The sequence below is a fragment of the Anolis sagrei genome, chromosome 2, assembly GCF_037176765.1.
Source record: "Anolis sagrei isolate rAnoSag1 chromosome 2, rAnoSag1.mat, whole genome shotgun sequence".
NCBI lineage: Eukaryota > Metazoa > Chordata > Lepidosauria > Squamata > Dactyloidae > Anolis > Anolis sagrei.
The window spans coordinates 20162254-20189962 of record NC_090022.1 but is presented as its reverse complement, the minus strand read 5'-3'; the positions used below and the strand labels follow the sequence as shown (position 1 = coordinate 20189962).

Here is a 27709-nt window from a genome sequence, read left to right as displayed (position 1 = left end):
TGTGGGGATGCACCCATGTATATATGGGGGTCTGAGCATTATGCTGTTTCCGCTTCGCTCCTTTGGGAGCGCTGTTTGCACAACGCAGAACAAAACATAATTATTATAGAAGGAATGTAAGAGCTCTTTAATGGTAAAACCCAAACCCTTACCCTAAACCTTACCTTAACTGTAACCTTAAGCCTAACTCTTAACCCTAATCCTACCCCTAACCCAAACCCTAAACCTTACACTAACCCTAAACTTAATCCCTAACCCTTATCCTAACCCTCCCCTACTTTCTATCATTTCACCAAATGCAACAACGAAGTATATTCGGTCCTTCCCATATTCCCAACCACCGTTGTGGAATTTGCGTAATGCTCGGAGCTTCTGGACCTAGCTGTCATACTATCACCAAGTCCTGCTCCGTGTGAACAGCCTTATTTACCGTACCTAGTTGGGATTCTGGTCTGGTCAAATATGGTTCTTTTCCTGCTTTTATGGTGACTTTGAGCCAACGTGGAATTGTATGCGAGCTCGGAAGGCATCACTGGAGCATGGAAATCCACAATGTGACCTTGGGCAAGTCACATTCTCTCAGCCTCAGAGGATGGCAAAGGCAACCCCCTCTGAACAAATCTGTAATGTCACGGGGTTGTCAAAATGATTTGAAGACACATGACAAAAACTGTTGTAATATTTGATACAGTTTCGTGTAGCAGTGTGTTGGATTCAAACTAGAGGTGACCAGGGCTTGAATCTTTACTCAGCCATGGAAACCTAGCCTTGGGTGAGTCATGTCTCGGAGCAGTGGTTCCCAACCTGTGGTCCATGGACCACCAGTGGTCCACAAGAACTAAAATATGATCCACAGCTTCACTGTTACTACACTGTTGCAACAAGAGCAACCACTCCTGCAATAAACTCTTATAGTGCCAAGGCTTGTTAAATATGGTTTTTCTATGGGGAGCAGATAGTGACTACTGGATGGCATATGTTCTGTATCAGAAACTAGAGCTGCTGTGGTCTATACAATGCAATTTTCTGAATCAGCACCCCAAATAACCAAATCTAAAGTTGACCAAAAACTGATTTGTAATTCTTTTGGTACTAATGTTAGAGAGTGGTCCCTGGTAAAAAAAAAAAAAAAAGGTTAGGAACCACTGTCTTAAGAGGAAGGCCATGGAAAACCCTGTCTGAGAAAATCCTGTGATACATCATCATATAGCGTAGTTCACTTAAAACAGTGGTTCTCAACCTGTGGGTCCCAGATGTTTTGGCCTTCAACTCTTAGAAATCCTAATAGCTGGTAAACTGGCTGGGATTTCTGGGAGTTGTAGGCCAAAACACCTGGGGACCCATAAGTTGAGAACCACTGACTTAAAGGGATCTAATGGTCAACTACAAAATGACAGTCTTGCATGCTTTTGCTCCTCCAGATGAACCTACACAGAACTTGCTGTGAGCAAGTACACAAAATCAAACCCACAAATGTGATACGTTTATTTTTAGGGCCAATCTATGTTCCATCCCCTTCATTCAAAAGTGACGAATAATTCAGATGGACCACTCTGAATCCTATCTACCATAATTAATTGGCTGTATGTTCTCCACTTACTCCACTGACTGGGCCCATGGTTCTTAACCTGTGGACTGCAGACCACAAGTGGGCCGTGAGTATGAAAATGTGGTCTGCAAGCCTCCTTCCTCTTTATTTTATTTTATTTTATTTATCCTCCTTTCTCACTGCCTGCAACTCCTTCCCTGTCACTGACCATGGCATATGGTCTGTATTGGAAAATAGAGCTGATGTGGTCTATACAATGCAATTTTCTGAATCAGCACCCAAAACTGAATCCAAAGTTGACCAAAAACTGATTTATAACCCTTTTAGTACTAATGTTGGAGAGTGGTCCCTGGTCCAAGTGGGCCCTGGTCAAAGTGGGCCCTGGACAAGTGGGCCCTGGTCAGAGTGGCCCCTGTTTAAGTGGACCCTGGTCAAAAAAGGTTGGGAACCACAGGACTGGGCTCATGACAAAACATAACCTTTTTTTCTATTTTATAGGAAAAAACCAAGCTGCATCTGGAGTCTCTAAAGAAAAAGAGGGAAGAATTTAAGGACCAACAATATGTTCAAGAGCTAAGAAGGAAAGACTATCAGGTAGACAGTTGTTTTGGGGGCGCATGTAGTGAGGCTGTGTTTATTAAGGGGCAGCCGCTCAATCTATAGTGTAGATGCACCCTTCTACTGACACCCTTCTTCTACTCTGGATATATTTTTCCTCAGACACAGTTAGACCTTGAGAAGATGAAGATCAAATCTCTCTTTGAGGGAATGCAGAGATTCCTTGAGGAGAAACAGCATTTCTGCTTAGCTCAGCTGGAAGATCTGGAGAAAGAGATGGAGAGAAGGCAAGAAAAAACCCTCACCAAACTCACTGAAGAGATTTCCCAACTCAGTTTGCTGATCACAGAGATGGAAGAGAAGTGTCTGCAGCCAGCCAGCGCATTCCTGCAGGTGCAGTTTGACACACAGATTCCTCCAGATCTCATTGGAAAAATTTTTCTCTTTAGACAAGAAGGGAGTTAAATGAAAATCTTAAATGCCCATGTAATTATCGAACACATGTTATGGGGCCAAAATTATGGATCTTGACACGAACCATAGATAAGTCAAGGGTCATTCTCCACAGAGGGGAAAGCCCCAGTGCCAACTCAAGGGGTCAACCACCATTGGCCACCACCATCATTTCCCAGTTCAGGTACAAAAAGGCCGAATCAGCACCATGGTGGCCCCTTTTGCCCTTCTACTCAGAAAAGCAGATGGTTTTTTTTAATATACGAGTTAAGGTATATTGTTTGCAATGATCCATGGACAAATAGAGTTGTCCATGGATCATTGCAAGCTTTGTGGGTTAATGTTTTGACTAAATGTGTACATGAGTATAGGATATTTATTTTAATTAAAGCCAACATAAATTCACAGCTCCATTTATTCTCCATGTACTAATCACTAACCTCCACAATGTGGAGAAAGGGTTTAAAACTTATTTTGCTATGATTGAAAATAATTTTATAATAATAGATAAGTGGTAATTAACTGTCCAACTAACAAGTATCCAACTAAGGGCTCATCTCCATTTTCTCCTTGTTGTTTGGCTGGTCCAAAGCAGACTCACCTTGTAGGTTCAAACAGTGGTGTCAAACTTGTGGTCCTTCAGAAGTTTGGGCCTCCAACTCCCAGAAACCCTAGCCAGCTTGTTGAATGGCCAGGAATTTGGGAGCTGAAGTCCAAAACACTTGGAAGGCCACAAGTTTGACACCACTGTTGAAGATAGTATAAACCTGCAGCAGTCATGGGTTGGAGTCTACATGGTTCAGTTGGGCCAAACCTGTCACCTTATTGCCGTTGCCCGATGGCCACAAAGCACTCTTCCTGACCATCGTGAGCATCGTGAGAGGTGCCCACACAGCCAGGGAGAAAGAGAGGGATAAACACAGGGAAATGGATTGGTGGCAGCTGACAAAGAGGACAGTGGACTAATTTGCATCTGACCTGGTCTTGCTCTCCAATTTGTGCCCAAAATGCAGGGTTGCTCCAAAGTTTCAGCAAAACTTGAGTATTCTCTGAAACTCCTTAATGTGGGGATAAACTGATAAACCTGCTTCATCCAGCAGTAAAGACCAGATGTCCCCAGATGTCATGAAGACAACGAGGAGTGACTTAACACACTTAAGTGTGGGCTATGCATTGAGCCTATGTAGATAGGCCCTCAGATGAGAACAAAACTGTTCATTGAGTCTGTGACTGACCTATTTCTCTCTTGTTCCCTTTTAGGACATCAGAAATTCATTGGTCAGGTATGGATATGATGGTTTCGCTACCTACTTTTGGTTTCACCTATTTCAGGGAGAAGTTGTCACATTGGAATGTATTTGGAAAATTTAATCCTTTACACCCCCCCCCCCCCCTCTTTTCTTACATGTCCATCCTGTTCCAACAAACAGAAGCCGAGAACCTCCTGTGAAATAGGAGAATGGGCCAGTTTTGCTTCTTCCATACCCAGTGTTTCAGATGTTGTTATTTTTTTTCTTAAAATGAGCAGAAATTGACAAATCGGTCTCATCCCTTTCTTATCTTTTCAATGCCAGGGAAAAACTTGTTTATTTGCTCAGGACTTCTTATACTTTTGCTGCTATGGTGCATTCTTATTAGTTTTTTTCTCTGTTAAATTAATTGGTGTTTTCTTCTTCTTTTTTCTATTCTGTTGTGGGCTTTGGAGTTCATCTGCAATTTTTTGTAAGTCACTATGATGGCTAAGCAGCATAAGGGCAACTAATGTTTGAAATAAATAAGATCTTTATTCAAAAGTCCTCAAACTATGAAACGGCAGATTGGGGCAATAGGGCTGGGCAACCACAGAAAAATTTGTTTCTAAACTCTATTCGTTTTTAGGGGGTTTTTGCGTTTCGATTTTTAAAAGAATTCCGAAATTTTTCTTTAAAAAAGTTCAAAATTTACGAAATTTCGGAAATTATGAAACAATTACGAAACAATTACGAATCGATTCGTTAATGGCAGACGCGACCGCCCAATACGCTAAAAAAACCTCCAAATGGGACAGGGGGAACTTCTGAAGCTTCCCTCTCCCTCTGTTGTTGACTGTTGGTGTGATAATTATATTTTTTTTCACTGATAAAACAAACAACAACTATAAAACTTGCACCAGACATGCGGAAATAATAACGAAACGATTTCGAAACAATTACGAAACAATTACGAAACAATTATGAAACGAATTGAAAAATTCGTTTTGATTTTTAGTTGCTCCTGAATGGTTCAATATCGTTTCGTTATCAAAAAAATAACGAATTAATAATGAATTACGAAATTAACGAATGAAACCGCCCAGCCCTATGGGGCATCATTCCATAATTCACCCTGGTCGAACATCAAGTATTGCCAGAAGATAATAATAATAATAATAATAATAATAATACTTTATTTATAACCCACCACCAACTCTCCAAAGGGGACTCAGGGCAGCTAACATGAGGCCAAGCCCAAAATAATACAGCAAGATTGTTGGAAACTGAGTTTTGGTTAATTTTTCTTAAACTTGACCATGTTCACTTCCAGATGTGAGAAGAATTTAGGAGGATATGTGCCAGATGGTACTCCAAATTTGAATGAGAGACTCAAAGTTACTTCTCAGGAGATCTCTGCTTTACAAAAGGCCACAGAGTCCTACAAAGGTACTAAGAATGGTGTAATTTCTCCAAATGTAACAAAGAAAGTTTTTAAGCTCACGTCAGGGCATGCTGTGTATTATGTTTTTTGACAGGTTTTTACATTCTTTGAATGCTTTTAGTTGTGTATTTTTAAGAAGTCCTGTTAGGGTTTGATTTATATGATTTTAAGTGTTAACCACTTTGCATCCCTTTTGGGAGACAAGAAGCAGGATGTGGTTTTTTGTTTGTTTGTTTGTTTTTTGTGTCAGGAGCAACTTGAGAAACTGCAAGTTGCTTCTGGTGTGAAAGAATTGCCTGTTTGCAAGGACATTGCCCAGGGGACACCTGAATGTTTTGATGTTTTACCATCCTTGTGAGAGGGTTCTCTCATATTCCTGCATGGGGAGCCAGAGCTGATAGAGGGAGCTCATCCGCGCTCAAACTCAGACCTGTCGGCACAGGGGTTTAACCCATTGCATCACCATGATATTGTAACAATAGTAGTTTTTATATCCTGCATCTTGTCTTCCAAAGGAGACTCAAAGTGGTCATTAAAAATACTAATAATAATCCTCTTCAGCATAATTTTATGTTCTGTTATGGATCCTGTGGAACCTGAGTAGATAATAACACCATTAATAAATAATTAAAGCATTAGAAACTGTTGTTGCACATTGGGCCTGAAATAATGTCTGTTTACAGGACGTGCCTTCTGTATGCCCAACGGGACGCCGGGGTGCCTCAGCTGAAGGGCCCCTTAGATTTCCCAACACAAAGTTCTATTGAGGCTCAAAATAAGTTCAACAAAGTTCTTTATTTGGGCTTAATCTTCAAACAAACGAATTAAATGCTTTATAACCTTGGAAACCTGGTAGCTTCCTCAATCTGCCAACAAGGGCAGGCAACCCGTGGTAAACTGTTCCTTTCTTCCTTGGGGAAATCTTCCCACCCCTCCTTGGGCAATCTTTCTTTACCTTGCTGGCATGAGGCCCCTACTCCTGGCTCCAAGCTACTTTATGGATAGCCCGAGTGGTCCCTTACCAGACAAGGTTCCTGTAGGTCTGCCAAGCTGAAAGGTGTCCTTTAGTTTTACTCCACAATGGTTGTAGGAACTCCCTGTTGCCCCAGCAAAGGCTAGCTGTATTCCCCCAGCAAAAGCTGTGGAACTATTCCTTTACTCCCCCAGCAGAGCTATGAGTAGTGAAGCCTTTGTGCGGGTGGGATAGAGAAACCCACACATTCTGCTGTTAGGCTCCAAACAGTGAGACTGAACAAAAGTCCTCCTTTGCCTCCAAAACCCTGGGGAAAGGGGTGGGTCTAAAGACTGTAATGATGATTGCCAGGTTGCTGGCCCTATGGCTGCAACCTGGGGAAGCTACCTGATTGCAAAATGCATAGCTTAAATAAATTCATACAAACTAGCAATGCAAGAAAAGGAAATTCAAATCTCCTGGCACTACCGTGCCAGCACAAAAACTGTGATGATGCATAGTACACAGCAAATAAGGTCCATCTATATCACATTGGTATTTCTTTTATGAAAAAAAAACTGTGTGAGTTTGCTGGCTCCCCAATACTGCTATGTTATTCTTTGCTAGTAAAAAGAAAATGTTTTTAAATAATTTGGTTCACAATTTTGTTTCAGTCTTTAACTGTTTTTATAATGTTTTGATTTTTTAATTGTTTGATTGAAACAAATTGGTCTGAATTTATAAGAGGAATTTTGTGTCAGTTCTGAGAGTTTGTTTTTGTCCAGAAAATGGCTGCAGTCATTGTTTCCTTTCTTTTCTTCTCTGTGCAAATAGAAAATCTGCAAGAAGCTCTGATTGAAGCTGTTTGGGAGCAAACTGCCAACACAGGTCATGTTCTAAGACAGAAAGAGGATTTGCCTGGATTTATTTATTTATTATTTAAAACATTTATAATCTGCCGGTCTCACCCCGAAGGGAACTCAGGGCAAAGCACAACATTCAAATTGAAAACATTCAATCCCAGGACATAAATAGATTATAAAGTTAAAGGTTTTCCCCTGACATGAAGTCCAGTCGTGTCCAACTCTGGGGTGTGGTGCTCATCTCTATTTCTAAGCTGAAGAGCCAGCGTTGTCTGTAGATACCTCCAAGATCACATGGCTGGCATTACTGCATGGTTCTATGATTCTTTGATAACGTGGTAAATAGGTTTATGGAGGACAAGGGTTTTGGTATATGGTTTCAAAGTAGTATCTACAGCCTCACCAGACCCCTCAAATGCTTTACTCACTGAATCTGGATGAATCTTGGACAGGCTCATATGGGGTGGTATGGGCCTTGAGACAGCCTGAAAAAGGCAAAATAGGATATCACAGTTCATAAACAAAATCTGCAAAAATCAACATAGAATAAAAATGATTACAGCTTCATTATCAAATTATAATTATTACCTTTCCCTCCTAACAGATTCTCCTAGTGAAGAGCCAAACAGAGGTATGTGCCTGCAATAAAGACAGTTAAGACAAATAATAGTGCCTTTCCCTTATTTGAAATTCAAGATGATTTACCATAGTTAAAGAGGTAAAAGTTCAGCATGCAAAAGTTAAAATGCACATTTTAGTGGGCTCCTTTTATGAAGTAAAATTGTTTATTTCCTCCCAAACTCTCAAAAGTCTCATGTTTTAAGTTCAGTCTTAGACTTCTTGTGCAGGAAAAAGGAGATGTGACAGAGGCACAATTGCATGTCCAATTGTTTGTGCAGGTAATGAATGGTGGGAAATGAACTGGGGCAGTTTCAAGACCACCTCAGATCTGCATGCATCTATTGTTGTGTAATGAGCACCAGTTTCAGGGACTGTACCCTATAGGGCACAGATTTGCTTAAACCTCTGCATTTGCTGTTCCAAGTTTGCTGTGATAGTTAAATTCCCTGTGTGAGCTTTATTTAAATGCAATAGAGTCTTGAGTGGGGACATTGTCCTTTTAAAAACCCCTCTATAATCTTAATTTGCAAGAGTCAAAACCACAACTGTGTAGGGATGACACTATACCAGGCATGGGAAAACCTGGGCTCTCCAGGAGTTTTGGACTTCAACTCCCACAACTCTTAACAGCCAGTAAACTGGCTGGGATTTCTGGTAGTTGAAATCCAAAATGTTTGGAGGGCTGAAGTTTGCTCATGTCGTGTCTGTCTGTCTATCTATCTATCATCTATCTATCTATCTATCTATCTATCTATCTATCCATCTATCCATCTATCTATCTATATACCTAATCAAATAACTGAATAACAAACAATTGCCTTCAAGACAGAATTCATGTGATGGGGCATTGCTGCTGTTTCTCTGAAAGTTATATTGGTAAAGTTTACTATTTTTGTTACTTAGCCATAGTCCAAGATATTTTACTTTGGGGTCTATCTATCTATCTATCTATCTATCCAAACAATTGAATAATAAACAATTGCCTTCAAGACAGAATTCATGTGATGGGGCATTGCTGCTGTTTCTCTGAAAGTCGTTCAGATTATCAAATTATAATTATTACCTTTCCCTCCTAACAGATTCTCTTAGTGAAGACCCAAACAGAGGTAAGTGCCTGCAATAAAAACAGTTAAGACAAATAATAGTGCCTTTCCCTTATTTGAAACTCAAGATGGTTTACTGTAGTTAAAGAGGTAAAAGTTCAGCATGCAAAAGTTAAAATGCAACTAGAACCAAAGATAAAACCAGTTTAAAAAATGCACTGGTATAAACAGTAACAACAAATAAAAGTCCAGCACACTAAAAATGGTCTGCTTCTTCCTGCAGTTCAATTTTCTTTTTTTTTTAATTTAAAATCTTATTGGTTTATGGTGCATACAGAAAACAAAACCGACACCAAAGGAAAACAGAAATAAGTTTTAAAAAAAGAAAAGAAAAAAAGATATATAAAAGAGTATGCAAGTTTACAGAATGGTATACAGTACATACAGCTCATTAAACATATAAAAAATCAACTTTGACTGTACAGTTATAATACATTAACATTTATTGTCCCTCTAACCCAACACCAGTGAACCCAACCCCCGTGACCTCTGACACCACTCCGTATGGATCACATAACTAACCCACAACTACCCACGTGTCTTCTTTCACTGAATCCCCTTTATGGCGATCTTCAGATCTACTTTTGTCTTCTTTTCGAGATATCCAATTGCCAATCGCCATTTTTTAACAAATTCTTCATTATTTCCTCTTCTGCTGCTATTTGTCAGTTTGGCCATTTGGATATAATCTACTAATTTATCTCTCCAATCCTTAATAATTAACTCTTTTTCCCCCTTCCACGATTTAGCTATTATTAGTCTCACAGTGACAAAACAATACTGACAAATTTCTTCATGTGCCTCCTAAATATTCCTAATAAACACATTACTGGGTTTTTCTTGATTTTTTTTTTTTTGCTAATCATTTTGTTTGTTTCTTTCACCACTTTTTTCCAGAATTCTTTAACTATGTTACAGGTCCACCATACGTGGAAAAAAGATCCCTTCACCTTCTTGCATCTCCAGCAAGCCCCTTGTCCTGTTTTCTCTATTTTAGCTAGTAACTCTGGAGTTATATAGGTCTGTAAAACATTTTAAACATATTTTCTCTAATTGAGCTGGCCAGTGAGAATCTAAAGCTTTTATTCCAAAGATGTTCCCACTCTTCCAGATCGATATTTCTGCCTACATCTTGGGCCCACGTCATCATAACAGTTTTTATTTGGTTGTCTACTAAATTGTATTATAAAATATATTTGTAAGGTCTGGATATTAGGCCTTTGTTGCCCTTCTCGAAAATACTTTCTAACTCCGATTTATTAGAGGCAAATCCTACTTTTGCATCCTTCCTAAATCTGTCGTATAGTTGGAAAAAACTGAACCAATCTTTTAACCCAGATTCTTCTCTGCTTTTAAGTATCCATCGTCTTTCTCATTGACCAGATAATCCTTGTATGTGCCGGAGTCAGCATGTGTGGCCGGTCTCTGGACTGCTTCCAATGGGCACAGCCATAGGGGGTTTTTTGGCTCCATACCCTTCTTATATCTTTTCCATGTTGCTAAAAGGCTGGCTATTATTACATGCCCGTTAAATTCTTTGTTCGCCCTGTCCTTATAATCCCATAAATAGGCATGCCATCCGTATCTTAAATTATGGCCCTCTAACTTAAGCAACTCCTTATTGTACATTTTAATCCATTCCTTTAGCCAGCTGAAATTTGCGGCTTCATAGTAGCACCTGAGATCTGGCAGTGCCAGGCCTCCTCTGTTTTTCCCATCAATAAGATTCCTGTAGGCAATTCTTGCTTTTTTACCTTTTCAAATGAATTTGACCAGATCTCATTTTCATATTCCGAACACCTTTACTCCCTTAATAATTGGTAGGTTTTGAAACAAAAACAACATTTTGGGCAATACTATCATTTTTACCACTGCTATCCTCCCTAACCAGGTGAGTTGAAGTCTTTGCCCATTTTACAAATCTCTTTTTATCTCCTTCCAGGTTTTGTCAAAATTATATTGGTAAAGTTTACTATTTTTGTTACTTAGCCATAGTCCAAGATATTTTACTTTGGGGCCTGTCTATCTATCTATCTATCTATCTATCTATCTATCTAATCAAACAATTGAATAATAAACAATTGCCTTCAAGACAGAATTCATGTGATGGGGCATTGCTGCTGTTTCTCTGAAAGTCATTCAGATTATCAAATTATAATTTGTTCATCATCAAATTATAATTATTACCTTTCCTTCCTAACAGATTCTCTTAGTGAAGCCCCAAACAGAGGTATGTGCCTGCAATAAAAACAGTTAAGACAAATAATAGTGCCTTTCCCTTGTTTGAAACTCAAGATGGTTTACTGTAGTTAAAGAGGTAAAAGTTCAGCATGCAAAAGTTAAAATGCAACTAGAACCAATGATAAAACCAGTTTAAAACATGCACTGGTACAAACAGTAACAACAAATAAAAGTCCAGCACACAAAAATGGTCTGCTTCCTCCTGCAGTTCAATTTTCAAAGGGTTTTTTAGGATAAAAAGATCCTGTTTCCAGAAAGACAGCAAGGTCTGTGCTTGTCAAGCCTTTCTAGGTGTATCTATACTGTAGAATTAATGGAGTTTGACATCACTGCCATGGCACAAGGCTATGGAATCATGCGAGTTATAGTTTGATGAGTCACCAGCACTTTTGGTAGAGAAATCACGTGAAACTACAACTTCCACAATTCCATATCATTGAGTCATGTTAATTAAAGTGGTGTCAAACCTCATTCAGTGTTGCCCAAGCTCAGGTCTTTTTTCACATAGGGATCTGTGGGTCCTCCAGTGCAACTGTGGTCAACTTCTGTTGGAAGTGGATCATAGAATCACGCTGGAGGACCTATATATTCCTAGATAAATGTTCTCTCTAGGGCAGTGGTTCTCTACCTGGGGTCCCCAGATGTTTTTGGCCTTCAACTCCCAGAAATCCTAACAGCTGGTAAACTGGCTGGGATTTCTGGGAGTTGTAGGCCAAAAACATCTGGGGACCCCAGGTTGAGAACCACTGCTCTAGGGATTTCTAGGTCCTCCAGCACAATTATGTGTTGCACTTCTGCTGTAGGTAGGTCATATAGTAGCACAAGGGGACTACAGGTTCCAAGAGTGACTACATTAATAATCCATTAATCATCTACACTTATGAAAAGGGAACCAATGAATGCAGCAGGTTCCCTTAACATTCCTTCTTTCCCTTAACATTCCTTCTTTCTCCTTTATAGTGGATGTGACTCTAGACCCCGAGACAGCATGTTCCAGGCTTATTCTGTCTGAGGACCTGAAGAATGCGAGAATGTTAGGATGTATTCCTCATCTATCTAACAAATTTCCCCGGGAAGCCTTTGTATGGGGCCGTGAGAGAATCACTTCCGGAAGACATTATTGGGTAGTGAAAGTTTCCTCAAAGCAATGGGCTGCTGGAATCTCAAGAGACTCTGTCAGAAAGAAGAAAAGTATCAACCCAAATACAGATGACTCAATCTGGGCTGTAGGGGTAAAACCACATGACAAGTATACTTCTGAAGTTTGCATTTTCCCTGAAGTAGACTCTTTTTATTTAGAACAGAATATTCGTAAGTTACATGTGGCCCTGAATTATGAAGAGGGTCGGGTGGAATTTTATGATGAATGTGATGAATTCATCTATGCTTTTACTTCAATATCATTCTCTGGTGAGGAAATCCGACCCTTTTTCTTCGTACCCGACCATGGATCCCTGATATGCTAATCATTGGGAAGAACCAACCCTCATCCACAGTCTCATCAAAGGGCTCAAAAAGGCTTTCTTGGGATCTCCAAGAAGGTTTGGGGAATAACTTCCATTTCTTAATCATGAGGGCTGAGAATGTCTTATCTGCAAAAAATGCCAATAAGAAGAGATTGGGTTAGGAGGTCTCTTTGGTTACAGATTATTATTTTTTTAAAGCCCCTGTCCCTCAAAAGAAGTGGAAGGAAGTTAACCATTTCAGAGCTTGACTTACCAGATACATAGAACATGCTGATGCATCCCTATCTTCTCCTTTTTCATTTTTGCCTCATGATTTTTCAAAGGCACAGGGCTCTCCACTGGGTTTGAAAAAAATGGGAACCAAAGAAGGAGAAAATATAACTGCTCTTTTGTTTTCTATTCTGTTTTTGTTTTTATTGATATGTACTTCTGGGGTCTTCATCCCACCTTCCTCCCAGCTTACAGTAATCGAAAACAAGATGTTACCACTTGGTTGTACACATGGAATACTATTGTTGAAATGCTCCTTAAAACTAATTCTGATATACTGTATAATTACTAATAAAAGTTAATAAATATGGCACACCACTCTGCACAGACTGCTGTTTCATAATTTAAATCTCAAAGGCCTGTCTGCACAAAAAAATGTCTTCACCTACCATCAGAAAGAAAGAAAGAAAGAAAGAAAGAAAGAAAGAAAGAAAGACAAAAGGAGAAACGGCAAAGAGACTGGGAAATGCCTTCTCCTATTGATCTTCACTGAAGCTAAAAGCATCAAATTCAAGGAGAAAGTGGAAATAAAAAAGACAAGAAGGGACAGACAAGTCATCAAGGAAGAGTACATATATATAGCAGGGCCATAAGCCAGAAAAATAATTTGGGCGGAGACTTAGTTAAATCAAAATTTCTATTTTAGTTACAAAGTTTCAAGTCTAAAAAAACCCCTGAAAATAACTCTTCATTGGTAATATATAGTTACAAAAGAATACCACAACATGGTTTGAAACACTTGAAAACTGTGTCAATACACTTTGACAGAAATCGGGCTCCATCGATAAAGTGCAAACCTAGTTAGTCTTTCTTGCCACATTGTGCTTCTCATGTATGTTTCTAAAAGGACTTTGGAAACAATTTGGACTACTGAATAAACATAAAGAGGGACGTAAAAAATAACCCAGTAGATTGGACTCCCATAAAATATTATATGAAACAAGAAAAAATAAAGTTGATACTAGAACCAAATTGAAGATAACAAAAAAAATATCATTGCCTTTTGTAAGCAATCCAAGATGGGACATCAGTAATACAAAGACTGGGTGAAATTTGATGCATTGGGACATTTGGGTTTCATAGGGTTTCCTCAGGCAAGAGATACTCAAAGGGTGGCTATTTGAGTTCTTTCCTCTGAAATGCAACCCACAGCAGCAGGGATTCCTTGGGGATCCCATCCAAGCATCAACTTGGGCCATTCCTGCTTCCAAGACCAGCTCCTTTAAGGCTCCTGGTTCCTTCCAGCATTTGCTCTGGGGCTGCCCCACAGCCAGGCTCCACCTCTGCTTCTTGGAAAGCAAACACCCAGAACTGAGAATATAAACTTTTCCCTTTCCTGGTTCAGACAAAGGCAGCCATGGAAAGGGAGAGTCCAGCCAAAGGGCTCTGCGAGGAAGCCACTTGCCCACATTGCCTGGACGTCTTCAAAGACCCAGTGATCCTAGATTGTGGACACAATTTCTGCAGAAGTTGCCTGGCCAAGTGCTGGGGGGAGCCTGGCTCAGAGGCTTCCTGCCCCCAATGCAGAGAAAGCATCCCCCAGAGGACCTTCAGGTCCAACAGGCAGCTGGCCAACATGGCAGAACAGGTGCAGAAACTCCAGGAAGGAGGAAGGAAGGAAGAAGGGAGGAGAGAGGCTTGCAAACTGCACCAGGAGCCCCTGAAGCTCTTCTGCAGGGAGGACGAGGCCCCCATCTGCATGGTCTGTGACAGATCCAAGGAGCACCGTGGCCACAATGTCATTCCTCTGGAAGAAGCCTCCCAAGAGTATAAGGTTGGAAATCCCATCCTTATTTGGGGGGTGGGGGGGGGGTGCAGGCACCTAACTCCAGCCGTAGATGAAGGTAAACGTTTCTCTTGACATTGCTCATCTCCATTTCTAAGCCAAAGAGCTGGCATTGTCCATCGACACCTCCAAGGAGATGTGGCCAGCATGACAGCATGGAGCACTTTTACTTTCCTACAGAAGAGGTACCTATTGATCTACTCACATTTGCATGTTTTCAAACTGCTAGGTTGGCAGAATCCCATTCCCGGATTTGAACCACCTGTAAGAGTGCTCCATGCTGTCATGCTGGCCACATCTCCTTGGAGGTGTCGATGGACAATGCCAACCTTTTGGTCAGCAAGTACAATAGCTCAGAAGTTAAACCCGCTACGCCACCAGGGGGGCTACGTATATATTATATTATATTATATTATATTATATTATATTATATTATATTATATTGTCCCACTTATCCAACCTTTGCTCATCCAACATTCTGTATTATCCAGAACATTCTGTATTATCCAGAACATTCTGTATTATCCAACGCAGTCTGCCTCCCTCTCGGATCCACAACTGTTTCGATATATTGCAATGTTTTGGTGCTAAATTTGTAAATACAGTAATTACTATATAACATTACCGTGTATTGAACTGCTTTTTCTGTCAATTTGTTGTAAAACATGATGTTTTGGTGCTTAATTTGTAAAATCATAACATAATTTGATGTTTATTTATTAATTTGTTTATTTACTATATTTGCATACCGCCCTTCTCAGCCCTTAGGCAACTCAGGGTGGTTTAATAGGCTTTTCCTTCATCCTTCCTTATCATCCAACATTTTCGTTTGTCCAGCGTTCTGCCGACCCCGTTTATGTTGGATAAGCGAGACTACTGTATATATTTCAAGGCATGGGGAAAGGAGACATAAACTTTCCCTCCTGGGCCATATTGCTAGGGAATCCGAGTGGTAGATTAAAAAAAACCGTATAAGGAAGTACTTTTCCATGTGGCACATGGATAACTGTGGAAGTCATGCTCCGTGTGAACAGCCTATTTACCTTACCTAGTTGGGATTCTGGTCTGGTCCGGTATGGCTCTTTTCCTGCTTTTATGGCGAGCCAATATGGAATTGCTCTTAGTGTGCAAACTCAGAAGACCCCACTGGAGCATGGAAATCCATTATGTGACCGTGGGCAAGTCATATTCTCTCAGCCTCAGAGGATGGCAAAGGCAACCCCACTCTGAACAAATCTTTCCAAGGAAAAAAAATGTTATAATGTCACTGGGTTTTCAGAATGACTTGAAGGCACATGGCAATAACTATTATAATATTAGAGCCAGTTTCGTGTAGCAGTGCGAGTGTTGGATTCAAACTAGAGGTGACCAGGGCTTGAATCCTTACTCAGCCATGGAAACCCACCCTTGGGTGAGTCATGTTGTCTCAGAGGAAGGCCATACAAAACCCTGTCTGAGAAAATCCTATGATACGTCATCATATATCGTAGTTCACTTAAAGGGATCTAATGGTCAACCACAAGATGACAGTTTTGTATGCTGTTGTTCCTCCAGGTGAACCTACACAGAATTTGCTGTGAGCAAATACACAAAATCAAACCCACAAATGTGATACGTTTATTTTTAGGGCCAATCTATGTACAATGCCCTTCATTCAAAAGTAACTAATAATCCAGATGGACCACTCTCAACCCTATCTACCATGATTAATTGGCTGTATGTTCTCCACTTACTGGGAGCCCCCGGTGGCGCAGTGAGTTAAAGCACTGAGCTGCTGAGCTTGTTGATCGAAAGGTCGCAGGTTCGATTCCGGGGAGCGGCGTAAGCTTCCGCTGTCAGCCCTAGCTTCTGCCAACCTAGCAGTTCGAAAACATGCAAATGTGAGTAGATCAATAGGTACCGCTCCGGCGGGAAGGTAACGGCGCTCCATGCAGTCATGCCGGCCACATGACCTTGGAGGTGTCTACGGACAACGCTGGCTCTTCGGCTTAGAAATGGAGATGAGCACCACACCCCAGAGTCAGACATGACTGGACTTAATGTCAGGGGACTACCTTTACCTTTACCTTTCTCCACTTACTCTACTGACTGGGCTCATTAGAAAGCATAACATTTTTTTCTATTTTATAGGACAAAACCAAGCTCCTCCTGGAGTCTCTAAAGAAAAAGAGGGAAAAGTTTAAGGACCAGCAATATGTTCAAGAGCTAAGAAGGAAAGACTACCAGGTAGACAGTTGTTTTGGGGGCTGATATGATAAGGCTGTGTTTATTAAGGGGCAGATGCTCAATCCACTCCTTCAATGAGGAATGTTTTTTTTCTCTTAGATTTGACATCCTTCAGGAGGTTGTGTTACAGCCTCAGTTTTTATCAACCATGCAAGCTGATTGTTCCATGTTTAAAGGTTACTTATACGAATGAAGGTTAGCTTTCCTACTCTAGGGCATACTCAAAAAGCACCCAAGCTGTGCATGTCCAGATTTTTCTGAGCAGTTCATGAAAATGGAAACTGCATCTCCCAGGATCTCATCGCATTGAGCTGTGGCACTTAAAATGGTGTCAAACTTTATTAAATCTATAGTGTAGATGCACCCTTCTACTGCAACCCTTCCTTTACTCTGCACATATTTTTCCTCAGACACAGTTAGACCTTGAGAAGATGACGATCAAATCTCTCTTTGAGGGAATGCAGAGATTTCTTGAGGAGAAACAGCATTTCTGCTTAGCTCAGCTGGAAGACCTGGAGAAAGAGATGGAGAGAAGGCAAGACAAAACCCTCGCCAAACTCACTGAAGAGATTTCCCAACTCAGTTTGCTGATCACAGAGATGGAAGAGAAGTGTCTGCAGCCAGCCAGCGTCTTCCTTCAGGTGAAGTTTGACACACAGATTCCTTCCAGGTCTCATTGTAAAATAGTTTCTCTTTAGCCAAGAAGGGCATTATAGGAATATCTTATATGCCCATGTAATTATAGAAGACAGGTTATTGGGCCAAAATTACATCTTGAAACGTACCATAGATAAGTCAAGGGACATTCTCCACAGAGGAGAAAGCCCCAGTGCCAACTCGAGGAGCCAACCACCATTGGCCACCACCATCATTTCCCAGTTCAGGTCCAAAAAGGCCAGAAATAGCACCAGAAAGAGAAAAGTCACCTTCTACTCAGAAAAGAAGATGGTCCTTTTTATATACAAGTTAAGGTACATTGTTTGCAATGATCCATGGACAAGTAGAGTTGTCCATGGATCATTGGAAGCTTTGTGGGTTGATGTTTTGACTAATGGGTCGGAGGTTTAGCACAGCTGGTAAATTATCAGCAGCTATATGATCTATCAACCGTAAGGTTGCAAGTTCAAAGCCCTGGGTCGGCCTTAGTGGCTGACCATCAGCCCTGCTCACTGTTTACCTAAGCAGTTCGAAAACAGCTTTAGCTGTAACTAGCTGTGCCCTGCCCCGCGTTGCTGTGGCCTGTAGTAAGACTTTTTGAAGTAGAGGTAGATATCTGGACTATTATGAGGTGTCAAACTTGTGGCCCTTCAGAAGTTTGGGCCTCCAACTCCCAGATACCCTAGCCAGCTTATCCAATGGCCAGGAATTTGGGAGCTGAAATCCTAACACTTGGAAGGCCACAAGTTTGACCACTGTTGTAGATAGTATAAACCTGCAGCAGTCATGGGTTGGAGTCTACATGGTTGTTGGGCCAAAACTGTCACCTTATTGCCATTGCCAGATGGCCACAAAGCATTCTTCCTGACCATTGTGAGCAACCTGTGCTGACATCAAGAGAGGTGCCCACACACCCAGGGAGAAAGAGAGGGATGAACACAGGGAAATGGATTGGTGGCAGCTGACAAAGGGGACAGTGGACTAATTTGCACCTGACCTGGTCTTGCTCTCCAATTTGTGCCCAAAATACAGGGTTGCTCCAAAGTTTCAGCAAAACTTGAGTATTCTCTGAAATTCCTTAATGTGGGGATAAACTGATTAACCTGTTTCATCCAACAATAAAGACCAGATGTCCCCAGATGTCATGAAGACAGCCAGGAGTGACTTAACACACTTAAGTGTGGGCTATTGAGCCTATGTATTGAGCCTATGTCGACAGGCCCTCAGATGAGAACAAAACTGTTTATTGAGTCTGTGAGTGACCTATTTCTCTCTTGTTCCCTTTTAGGACATCAGAAATTCCTTGGTCAGGTACGGATATGATGGTTTCACCTGCTATTTCAAGGAGAAGTTAAATCAGAAAGAAAGGAAATTTTTCTTTAGTCCTTTAGCCCCCCCCCTCCCCCAGTCTTTTCTTACATGTCCTGTTCCAACAAACAGAAGCCGAGAACCTCCTGTGAAATAGGAGAATGTGCCAGTTTTGCTTCTTCCATACCCAGTGTTTCAGATGTTGCTATTTTTTTCTTTAAATGAGCAGAAATTGACAAATCAGTCCCATCCCTTTCTTATCTTTTCAATGCCAGGGAAAGACTTGTTTATTTGCTCAGGACTTCTTATACTTTTGGTGCTATGGTGCATTCTTATCCGTTTTTTTCTTGAGCATATTTCTTTGTTAAGTTAATTTCCCCCCCCCCCCTTTTTTTTCTATTCTATTCTATTCTATTCTATTCTATTCTATTCTATTCTATTCTATTCTATTCTATTCAGGGCTTTGGAGTTAATTTGCAATTTTTTTGTAAGTCACCATGATGGTTAAGCAGTGTAAGGGCAACTAATGTTTGAAATAAATAAACAAGATCTTTATTCAAAAGCCCTCAAGCTATGAAACGGCAGACAGGGGCATCTTTCCATAATTCATCCTGGTCTAACATCCCGTAATGCCAGAAGATTGATGGAAACTGAGGTTTGGTTCATTTTCCTTAAACTTGACCATGTTCACTTCCAGATGTGAGAGCAATTTAGGAGGACATGTGCCAGATGTTTCTCCTAATTTGAACGAGAGACTCAAAGTTACCTCTCAGAAGATCTCTGCTTTACAAAAGGCCACAGAGTCCTACAAAGGTACTAAGAATGGTGTAATTTCTCCAAACGTTTCTAAGCTCAAGTCAGGGCATACTGTGTATTATGTGTTTAGATAGGTTTTTACATTCTTTGAATGGTTTTAATTGTGTACTTTTAAGAAGTCCTGTGTAATTCCATTTTAATATTTGTATGCTTTAGGGTTTAATTTATTTGATTTTTAGTGTTAACCACTTTGGGAGACAAGAAACAAGATGTAGTTTTTTGTTTGTCTGTATGTTTTTTGTTTTTTGTGTCAGGAATGACTTGAGAAACTGCAAGTTGCTTCTGGTGTGAAAGAATTGCCTGTTTGCAAGGACATTGCCCAGGGGATTCCTGGATGTTTTGATGTTTTACCATCCTTGCAAGATGTTTTACCATCCTTGCATGGGGAGCTGGAGCCGACAGAGGGAGCTCATCTGTGCTCCCCCTGGATTCGAACCTCCAACCTGTCATCTGCACTTGAACTCAGACCTGCCGGCACAGGGGTTTAACCCATTGCATCACCATGATATTGTAACAATAGTAGTATTTATATCCCGCATCTTGTCTCCCAAAGGAGATTCCAAGTGATTAACACTAAAAATACTAATAATAATCCTCTGCAGCATAATTTTGATGTTTGTTATGGATCCTGTAGAACTTGAGTAGATAATAACACCATTAATAAATAATTAAAGCAGGAAAAACTGTGATGATGCATAGCACACAGCAAATAAGGTCCATCTATAGGAAATGTTTTTAAACGATTTAGTTCACAATTTTGTTTCATTCTTTAACTGTTTTTAAAATGTTTTGATTTTTTAATTGTTTGATTGCAAACAAATTGGTCTGAATTTATAAGAGGAATTTTGTGTCAGTTGTGAGAGTTTGTTTTTGTCCAGAAAATGACTGCAATCATTGTTTCCTTTCCTTTCCTTTTCTGTGCAATAGAAGCTCTGCAGAAAGCTCTGATTGAGGCTGTTTGGGAGCAAACCGCCAACACAGGTAAAGTTCTAAGACAGAAAGAGGATTTGCCTGGATTTATTTATTTATTTCTTAAAACATTTATATTCTGCCCTTCTCACCCCGAAGGCAACTCAGGGCAAAGCACAACATACAAATGGCAAACGTTCAATGCCAGGACATAAATAGATTATACACAAACATAAACATTACAATCATTTCTCTCAACATTAAAATCCACTGTTTAAAACCATCTCTATTACGGCATTGCAGAGGTTTGTCTGCTTATTCTGGAAGTCTAATTCTGGAAATCATAATTTCATTATAATCCTGCTTCTAATGCTGAAGGCATCCGTGCAGAAGGGTTTTATGACTAAACTAGCTGTCCCCTGCTACACAATGCTGTGGCCCGGTCTGTGTATTTGTGTTTTGTGTGTGTGTTTATATGTGTATCTGTGTGTGCATATATTTGTGTATATGTGTTTGTGTGTGTATATATGTGGTTTTGCATGTGCGTTGTAGTGTATTTTTTATTTCTTGGCTTTTTAAGTCTCTTCTGCTGTGTTTTTCAGTATTTTTTATTAGTGATGGTCACTTGTTGGCCTGATAGGTGTATTGTATCCAAATTTGGTGTCAATTCGTCCAGTGGTTTTTGAGTTATGTTCATCCCACAAAAGAACATTACATTTTTATTTATATAGATAATATGATATAATGTTATACCTGAGGTCTAAAGAAGGTTCCGTTTTCTTTTCCAGTAGAAACCTCAAGGTGACTTACAAAATGTATAAACCCCAAAAGAAGCAGCAAACTGAAGTAAAGTGTACAATTAGGAAGGAATATAGGAGACATGTATAAGTCAGTCTTCCACATTTACTGGAGTGAGGGGTACAAGACCCCACAAAAGTGTTCCTTATGAACAACCCTTTAAAAAGGGGTTGGAGTCTCCCCTTCTGCATGGAAGCAGTTATTATTTTCAAGATCAAGGGCACATCAACACTAAAGTCTGTTTCTCTCACTACTTAAGTCCCTCTCTTTCTTCCTATCTTTCTCTTACCTCTCTGACTTGCTATACTGACCTATTTTCTTTTTTTAATATAACCGTACTCTTTTCTTTTTAACTATATGTATTTGAAAAATGTGAATAAAGATTATTTTTTAAAAAAATAAGAAAAAAGTGGTTTTGCTGTGCATATTATTAAATATGACATCCTGGAATTGGTTCAAGGGTCTCAAGCTGGTTCCAGGATACACAGTATCAATGGCTTGATTTCCAAGAAGAATGTGTTTTTTTAAAAAAAAAATGCCTGAGCAGAATGCACACCCTTTCGTCTTGTGATGTAGTTTACATTAAGGACTTTCCTTCAGACTTTTCTCTGACTTTCCTTATGTTGCTTTAAAGTAATTAAAGCATAGATTGTCTAGCTCCCGCAGTCTGAAGCTTGCTTATGTTGGAAATAGCAACCTTCTCAAGCCTCCACTGGTTATTTGGTATGTGTAGAATTGCTTACCATACTGTATGGATGTATTGGTTTGCTACTTTACCTAACTCCTTTATTATGGTAGGGGCTGTAGACCATGTGATCTGGTCTGGACATGTTCAGGACTCTGACTCCATTTTAGATCAGTGTTTGCTTTAGACTTCAGTGGAGATAGAAGCAATTAGACTGTTAGAACGAGTAGAAGCCATCTGTTTGCTTTGAGAAGCCATGTAGAAGTTAGTGTGTGTTTTCATCAGCAGCAGTAAGTACAGTTTAGACTTCAGTATAGGAACAGCATGCTATATCTCTGGGACAGGGAGATGACCAGGGCTATAGACACGATTGCTCCAGAACGCCCCCTCTCAAGTAACCGAACTAAACCAGCTCCTTGGTTTACTGAGGAGCTGGCAGCGATGAAGCGAAAGAAGAGGTGGCCAGAGCACGTGTGACGACGGAAGCATAGCGGGTCAGTCCAAGCACATCTAGTTTCCTTTTTAAGGAGCTATGCCGTGGCAATAAAGGCTGCAAAAAAAAAAACACATCCCTAGTGGCCAATATTGCTTCCACTAAGAACCGTCCAGCTGAGCTGTTCTGAGTTGTCAGAGGACTATTAAATCCGTCTCAGAGCGAGATCCCTGACAACTTGGCAGATCGCTGTGAAGCATTTGCTCAGTTCTTTGTGGACAAAGTTGCACTGATCCGTTCCGACTTCGACGCCACGTTAACAGAGTTTCTGAGGATGTAACACGAGCATCTGCTTGTCTGGTTTTAATGGATTCTTTTCAATTGGTTCAGCTCGAGGATGTGGATAAGGTCCTTGGAGAGGCGAGGCCTACCACATGCATCCTAGATCCTTGCCCATCCTGGCTGATCAAAGAAGCCAGAGGGGGTTTGGCTGAGTGGGTTAAGGTGGTGGTTAATGCCTCCTTACAAGAGGGCAAGATTCCAGCCAGCCTAAAATAGGCTGTTATAAAACCACTGTTGAAAAAACCATTACTGGACTCCGCTCAATTAGTCAACTTTTGGCCATTTTCCAATCTTCCCTACAATGGTAGCAATGGAAATAATTTTATGGTTGGGGGTCAACACAACATGAGGAACTGTATTAAGGGGTCGCAGCATTAGGAAGGTTGAGAACCACTGAACTAAAGGAACACTTCCGTAACTATTTTCTAATGGGTTGGTATCCTAACAGGTCATAATCCATCATCCCAATACAAAGACATATCAAGATATATCCGTTTAACAGCTGAGAGACCTAGTTGCCATGCATGAATGCTGGTGAACATTATTTCCAAAAGGCTGTGACTTCTAACATGGTCATGCCTTTTCCTGTGACTAATGTTTATTCCAAAAAGGTTATGAATCCCATTTCCCAAATGGTTATGGAGATTCACATTTTCCAAAACGTTATTGCAGTTTGAAGCTTGGTTCAAACTGCAATAAATGGTCAATGTAAATGTAAATGGGATCCAAGTCAATCAAATCAATCAATCTTCTGGCTAAAAGCGAATAGCCAAAAAGAGCGATTTGGAGGTCATGTGTCAGGCACCATTTATCACTGTGCGGTCTCTGCATCCTTAACTTGGAGCAGGCCAAATCGTGTTTAATTGATTGGACACAGGGGAGCTTCAAGTGAAAGCCACTAATTAGGGGGGGAAATCAAACTATGGAGCCGCTGGTGGTGCAGTGGGTTAAGCCGCTAAGCTGCTGAACTTGCTAACTGAAAGGTTGCAGGTTCAGATCTGAGGAGCAGCGTGAGCTCTCACTGTTAGCCCCAGCTTCTGCCAACCTAGCCATTCAAATACATGCAAAGGTGAGTAGATCAATAGATACAGCTCTGGTGAGAAGAATGTGAGTAGATCAATAGGTACAGCTGTGGTGAGAAGATACGGACAACACCGGCTCTAAGACTTAAAAATTGAGATGAACACCAACCCCCAGAGCTGGAAATGACTGGACTTAAAGTCAAGGGAAAGCCTTTACTTTTACTTTTATCAAACTATATGCTGTCATATTGAATTACTTTCAGGATTTGCCTTGTGTAAGATGGCTGTGTTGTTGTTTAGCGATCTGATTTATCATTTTGTCACCTTTCTCTCCTTATAACAGATTGTTCCATTCAAGCCCCAAAGAAAGGTAAATATCTGAAAACAACTAGGGATGGTACTGACAGAGGGTCATACGAGTTCTAGCTGTCCCTAGATTGCTTTTAGGAGTTTTTAGAGAATATTGTGTTTTTGTAATGTTTTTTTCTTTGTCTTGCTTTCATTGGTTTTATTTGAAGATTTATTTATTTATTTATTCACAGAATTTTTACCCCGCCCTTCTCAACCCCCCCCCCCCCGGGATGGGGGGGGAGGGACAGGACTCAGAGCGGCTAACAAAGGCAGCAATTCGATGCCACAAATCAATAACACAGTATAAAACCATAAATACATACAGAGTTAAAACTATAGCAATTATTTATAACCAAATTATAATAACAGTCATTAAATTAAAAACAATACTCAGTCCACAAACCCATTGATAGAACAATAAAACCGTATTGCCTTGGGAGAACTTTTGGAGAATTGGGGAAGCGATGTAGAAAAAAACTTTCAGAACATAGCTAAAGACTCGGGTTCAGTGAATAGATTAGAGAGAATGGTGGAAATAATTTGGGGAGAGCGAGGAGGTCTGGCATACATATATGGCCTACCTACAGCATAGAATTCAGTGTTGCCCAAACTCAGGTCTTCTTTCACATAGGGATCTGTGGGTCTCCCAGTGAAACTGTGGTCATCTTCTGTTGGAAGTGGACCATCGAATCATGCTGGAGGACCTATATATTCCTAGATAAATGTTCTCTCTAGGGATTTCTAGGTCCTCCAGCATGATTATGTGTTGCACTTCTGCTGTAGGTAGGCCATAGAGTAGCACAAGGGGACCTACGGATTCCAAGAGTGACTACATTAACAATCCATTAATCATCTACACTTATGAAAGGGGAACCAATGAATGCGGTAGGTGAGACGTATATTTAACATTCCTTCTTTCTCCTTTGTAGTGAATGTGACTCTGGACCCAGAGACAGCATGTTCCAGGCTTATTCTGTCGCGGGACCTGAAGAATGCAAGAATGTTAGGATGTACTCCTGATCAATCTAACGAATTTCCCCGGGATGCCTTTGTATGGGGCCGTGAGAAATTCACTTCCGGAAGACATTATTGGGAAGTGAAAGTTTCCTCAAGGCAATGGGCTGCTGGAATCTCAAGAGACTCTGTCAGAAAGAAGGGAAGTATCAACCCAAAAACAGATGACTCAATCTGGGCTGTAGGGGTAAAACCATTTGGCATCTATGATTCTGAAGTTTGCATTTTCCCTGAAGTAGACTATTTTGAATTAGAACATAATATTCGTAAGTTATATGTGGACCTGAATTACGAAGAGGGTCGGGTGGAATTTTATGATGATTGTGATGAATTCATCTATGCTTTTACTTCAATATCATTCTCTGGTGAGGAAATCCGACCCTTTTTCTTCGTACCCGACCATGGATCCCTGATATGCTAATCATTGGGAAGAACCAACCCTCATCCACAGTCTCATCAAAGGGCTCAAAAGGAATTTTTTTGGATCTCCAAGAAGGTTTGGGGAATAACTTCCATTTCTTAATCATGAGGGCTGAGAATGTCTTATCTGCAAAAAATGCCAATAAGAAGAGATTGGGTTAGGAGGTCTCTTTGGTTACAGATTATTATTATTTTTTTAAAGGCCGTACCTGCTTGACCGCATTTCCATCTACGAACCCACATGTTCACTCCGGTCATCTGGAGAGGCCCTGCTCGTGATCCCGCCTGCGTCGCAAGCGCGCTTGGTGGGGACGCGGGACAGGGCCTTTTCTGTGGTGGCCCCCCAGCTCTGGAACACCCTCCCCAAAGACCTTAGACAGGCCCCTACATTGGCTGTCTTCAGAAAGAACCTGAAGACCTGGCCTTCCCGGATTAGGAAATCTCCACTACCAAGTCCCATAAGCACCTTACCAGAACCAATGATTGCTGCACATCGCACTTGCCCCAGAAGCCTTATATACACCTCCTGTCACATCAGCACTTTTAATTCTTGTACCCATTACTCTGGCCCGGCCCAGTTTTATTGTGTTTTAGTGTATTGTGCCTGTTGTTCATTTTGCTTTATTCTGTTTTTAATTGTTTGATTTGCTTAGATTGTATTGTTATGTTGTGTGTTGAGGCCTCGGCCTGTGTAAGCCGCATCGAATCCTTCGGGAGATGCTAGCGGGGTACAAATAAAGTTTAATAATAATAATAATAATAGAACATGCTGATGCATCCCTATCTTCTCCTTTTTTAATTTTTGCCTCATGATTTTTCAAAGGCACAGGGCCCTCCACTGGGTTTGAAAAAAATGGGAACCAAAGATGAAGAAAATGTAACTGCTCTTTTGTTTTCTAGTCTGTTTTTGTTTTTATAGATATTTACTTCTGGGGTCTTCATCCCACCTTCCTCCCAGCTTACAGTAATCGAAAACAAGATGTTACCACTTGGTTTTACACATGGAATACTATTGTTGAAATGCTCCTTAAAACTAATTCTGATATACTGTATAATTACTAATAAAAGTTAATAAATATGGCACACCACTCTGCACAGACTGCTGTTTCATAATTTAAATCTCAAAGGCCTGTCTGCACAAAAAAAAGTATCTTCACCTACCATCAGAAAGAAAGAAAGACAAAGGAGAAATGACAAAAAGACTTGGAAATGCCATCCCCTATTGATCTTCAGCTGTCAGACCTAGCTTCTGCCAACCTAGCAGTTCGAAAACATGCAAATGTGAGTAGATCAATAGGTACCGCTCCAGCGGGAAGGTAACGGCGCTCCATGCAGTCATGCCGGCCACATGACCTTGGAGGTGTCTACGGACAACGCTGGCTCTTCGGCTTAGAAATGGAGATGAGCACCACACCCCAGAGTCAGACATGACTGGACTTAATGTCAGGGGACTACCTTTACCTTTTTATTGATCTTCGCTGAAGCTAAAAGCCTTGTGGCTGTGCATCAAATTCAAGGAGAAAGTGGAAATAAAAAAGACAAGAAGGGACGGACAAGCCATCAAGGAAGAGTACATATACAAGGGATATTTTTTAAGTAAGGTCCGTTTTGTTGTAGACACTAGTAGTTCGCGCGCATACCGCAACAAGCATGTGCGTCGTGTACCGGCATGCCTCGGGAACAACTGTGCTCAGTTTCCGCTCTGTAGCTAACCTGTACAGTTCTGTTCTGTGCTTTAAAAATGTTTAAGACTATCAACTCTTAATACTATCAACTCTTAAAGCTGCATGTGAGGTTCGCTCAGTGATACGGTTTTTTTCAGCAAGGAACCTGCCTGCTGCAGAAATTCATCGACAGATTTGTGAAGTCTATCCACGATAGTTTTCCCTCTTTCAATTCCCATTTCCCCCCTATGTCCCCTCTTTTCTCTCATTAAGATACTGTAAATTTGTTACCAAAAAAAGTATTTATAAAAAAAGGAAGAAATCAGGTTGCATCGATAAACTTCAGTGGACACTCAAGAGTCTTTCCTGCTCTGTTGTGCTTTTTACATATGTTTTCAAATGCTTCAGAGTTGAAAACAACTTGGCAGACAGGATTTGATGCATTTGGGAATTTCACAGGGTTTTTGTGGGCAAGGAATATTCAGAGGTGGGTTTTTGAGTTCCTCTGAAATACAGCCTACAGCACCTG

At 40.6% G+C, this 27709-nt stretch overlaps 2 protein-coding genes across 2 annotated transcripts; both read left to right on the top strand.

The window, feature by feature from the left end:
• Nucleotides 1-5108: 5108 nt before the first annotated feature.
• Nucleotides 5109-12659, top strand: LOC132765672 (probable E3 ubiquitin-protein ligase TRIML1). Its single transcript, XM_067464761.1, has 2 exons — nt 5109-5238; nt 11974-12659. Exons 1-2 carry the CDS (start codon nt 5109-5111, stop codon nt 12477-12479), a joined length of 636 nt encoding a protein of 211 aa, XP_067320862.1. The 3' UTR covers nt 12480-12659.
• Nucleotides 12660-14101: 1442 nt separating this feature from the next.
• LOC132765673 (zinc finger protein RFP-like) lies at nt 14102-25919 on the top strand. The gene is made up of 8 exons (XM_067464760.1): nt 14102-14523; nt 16666-16761; nt 17172-17402; nt 18707-18729; nt 19424-19595; nt 20421-20523; nt 24075-24101; nt 25012-25919. Exons 1-8 carry the CDS (start codon nt 14107-14109, stop codon nt 25515-25517), a joined length of 1575 nt encoding a protein of 524 aa, XP_067320861.1. The 5' UTR covers nt 14102-14106; the 3' UTR covers nt 25518-25919.
• The last annotated feature ends 1790 nt before the right edge of the window (nt 25920-27709 follow it).

What these genes read in the sequence shown, in the direction of transcription:
- LOC132765673 (XM_067464760.1), top strand. Translation starts at nt 14,107, where the DNA reads ATGGAAAGGGAGAGTCCAGCCAAAGGGCTCTGCGAGGAAGCCACTTGC. An exon ending in TAAGAAGGAAAGACTACCAG is followed by an intron (nt 16,762 to 17,171) that starts GTAGACAGTTGT and finishes ATTTTTCCTCAG; the next exon opens with ACACAGTTAGACCTTGAGAA. An exon ending in ATCAGAAATTCCTTGGTCAG is followed by an intron (nt 18,730 to 19,423) that starts GTACGGATATGA and finishes GTTCACTTCCAG; the next exon opens with ATGTGAGAGCAATTTAGGAG.
- LOC132765672 (XM_067464761.1), top strand. Translation starts at nt 5,109, where the DNA reads ATGTTCACTTCCAGATGTGAGAAGAATTTAGGAGGATATGTGCCAGAT. An exon ending in GGCCACAGAGTCCTACAAAG is followed by an intron (nt 5,239 to 11,973) that starts GTACTAAGAATG and finishes TCTCCTTTATAG; the next exon opens with TGGATGTGACTCTAGACCCC.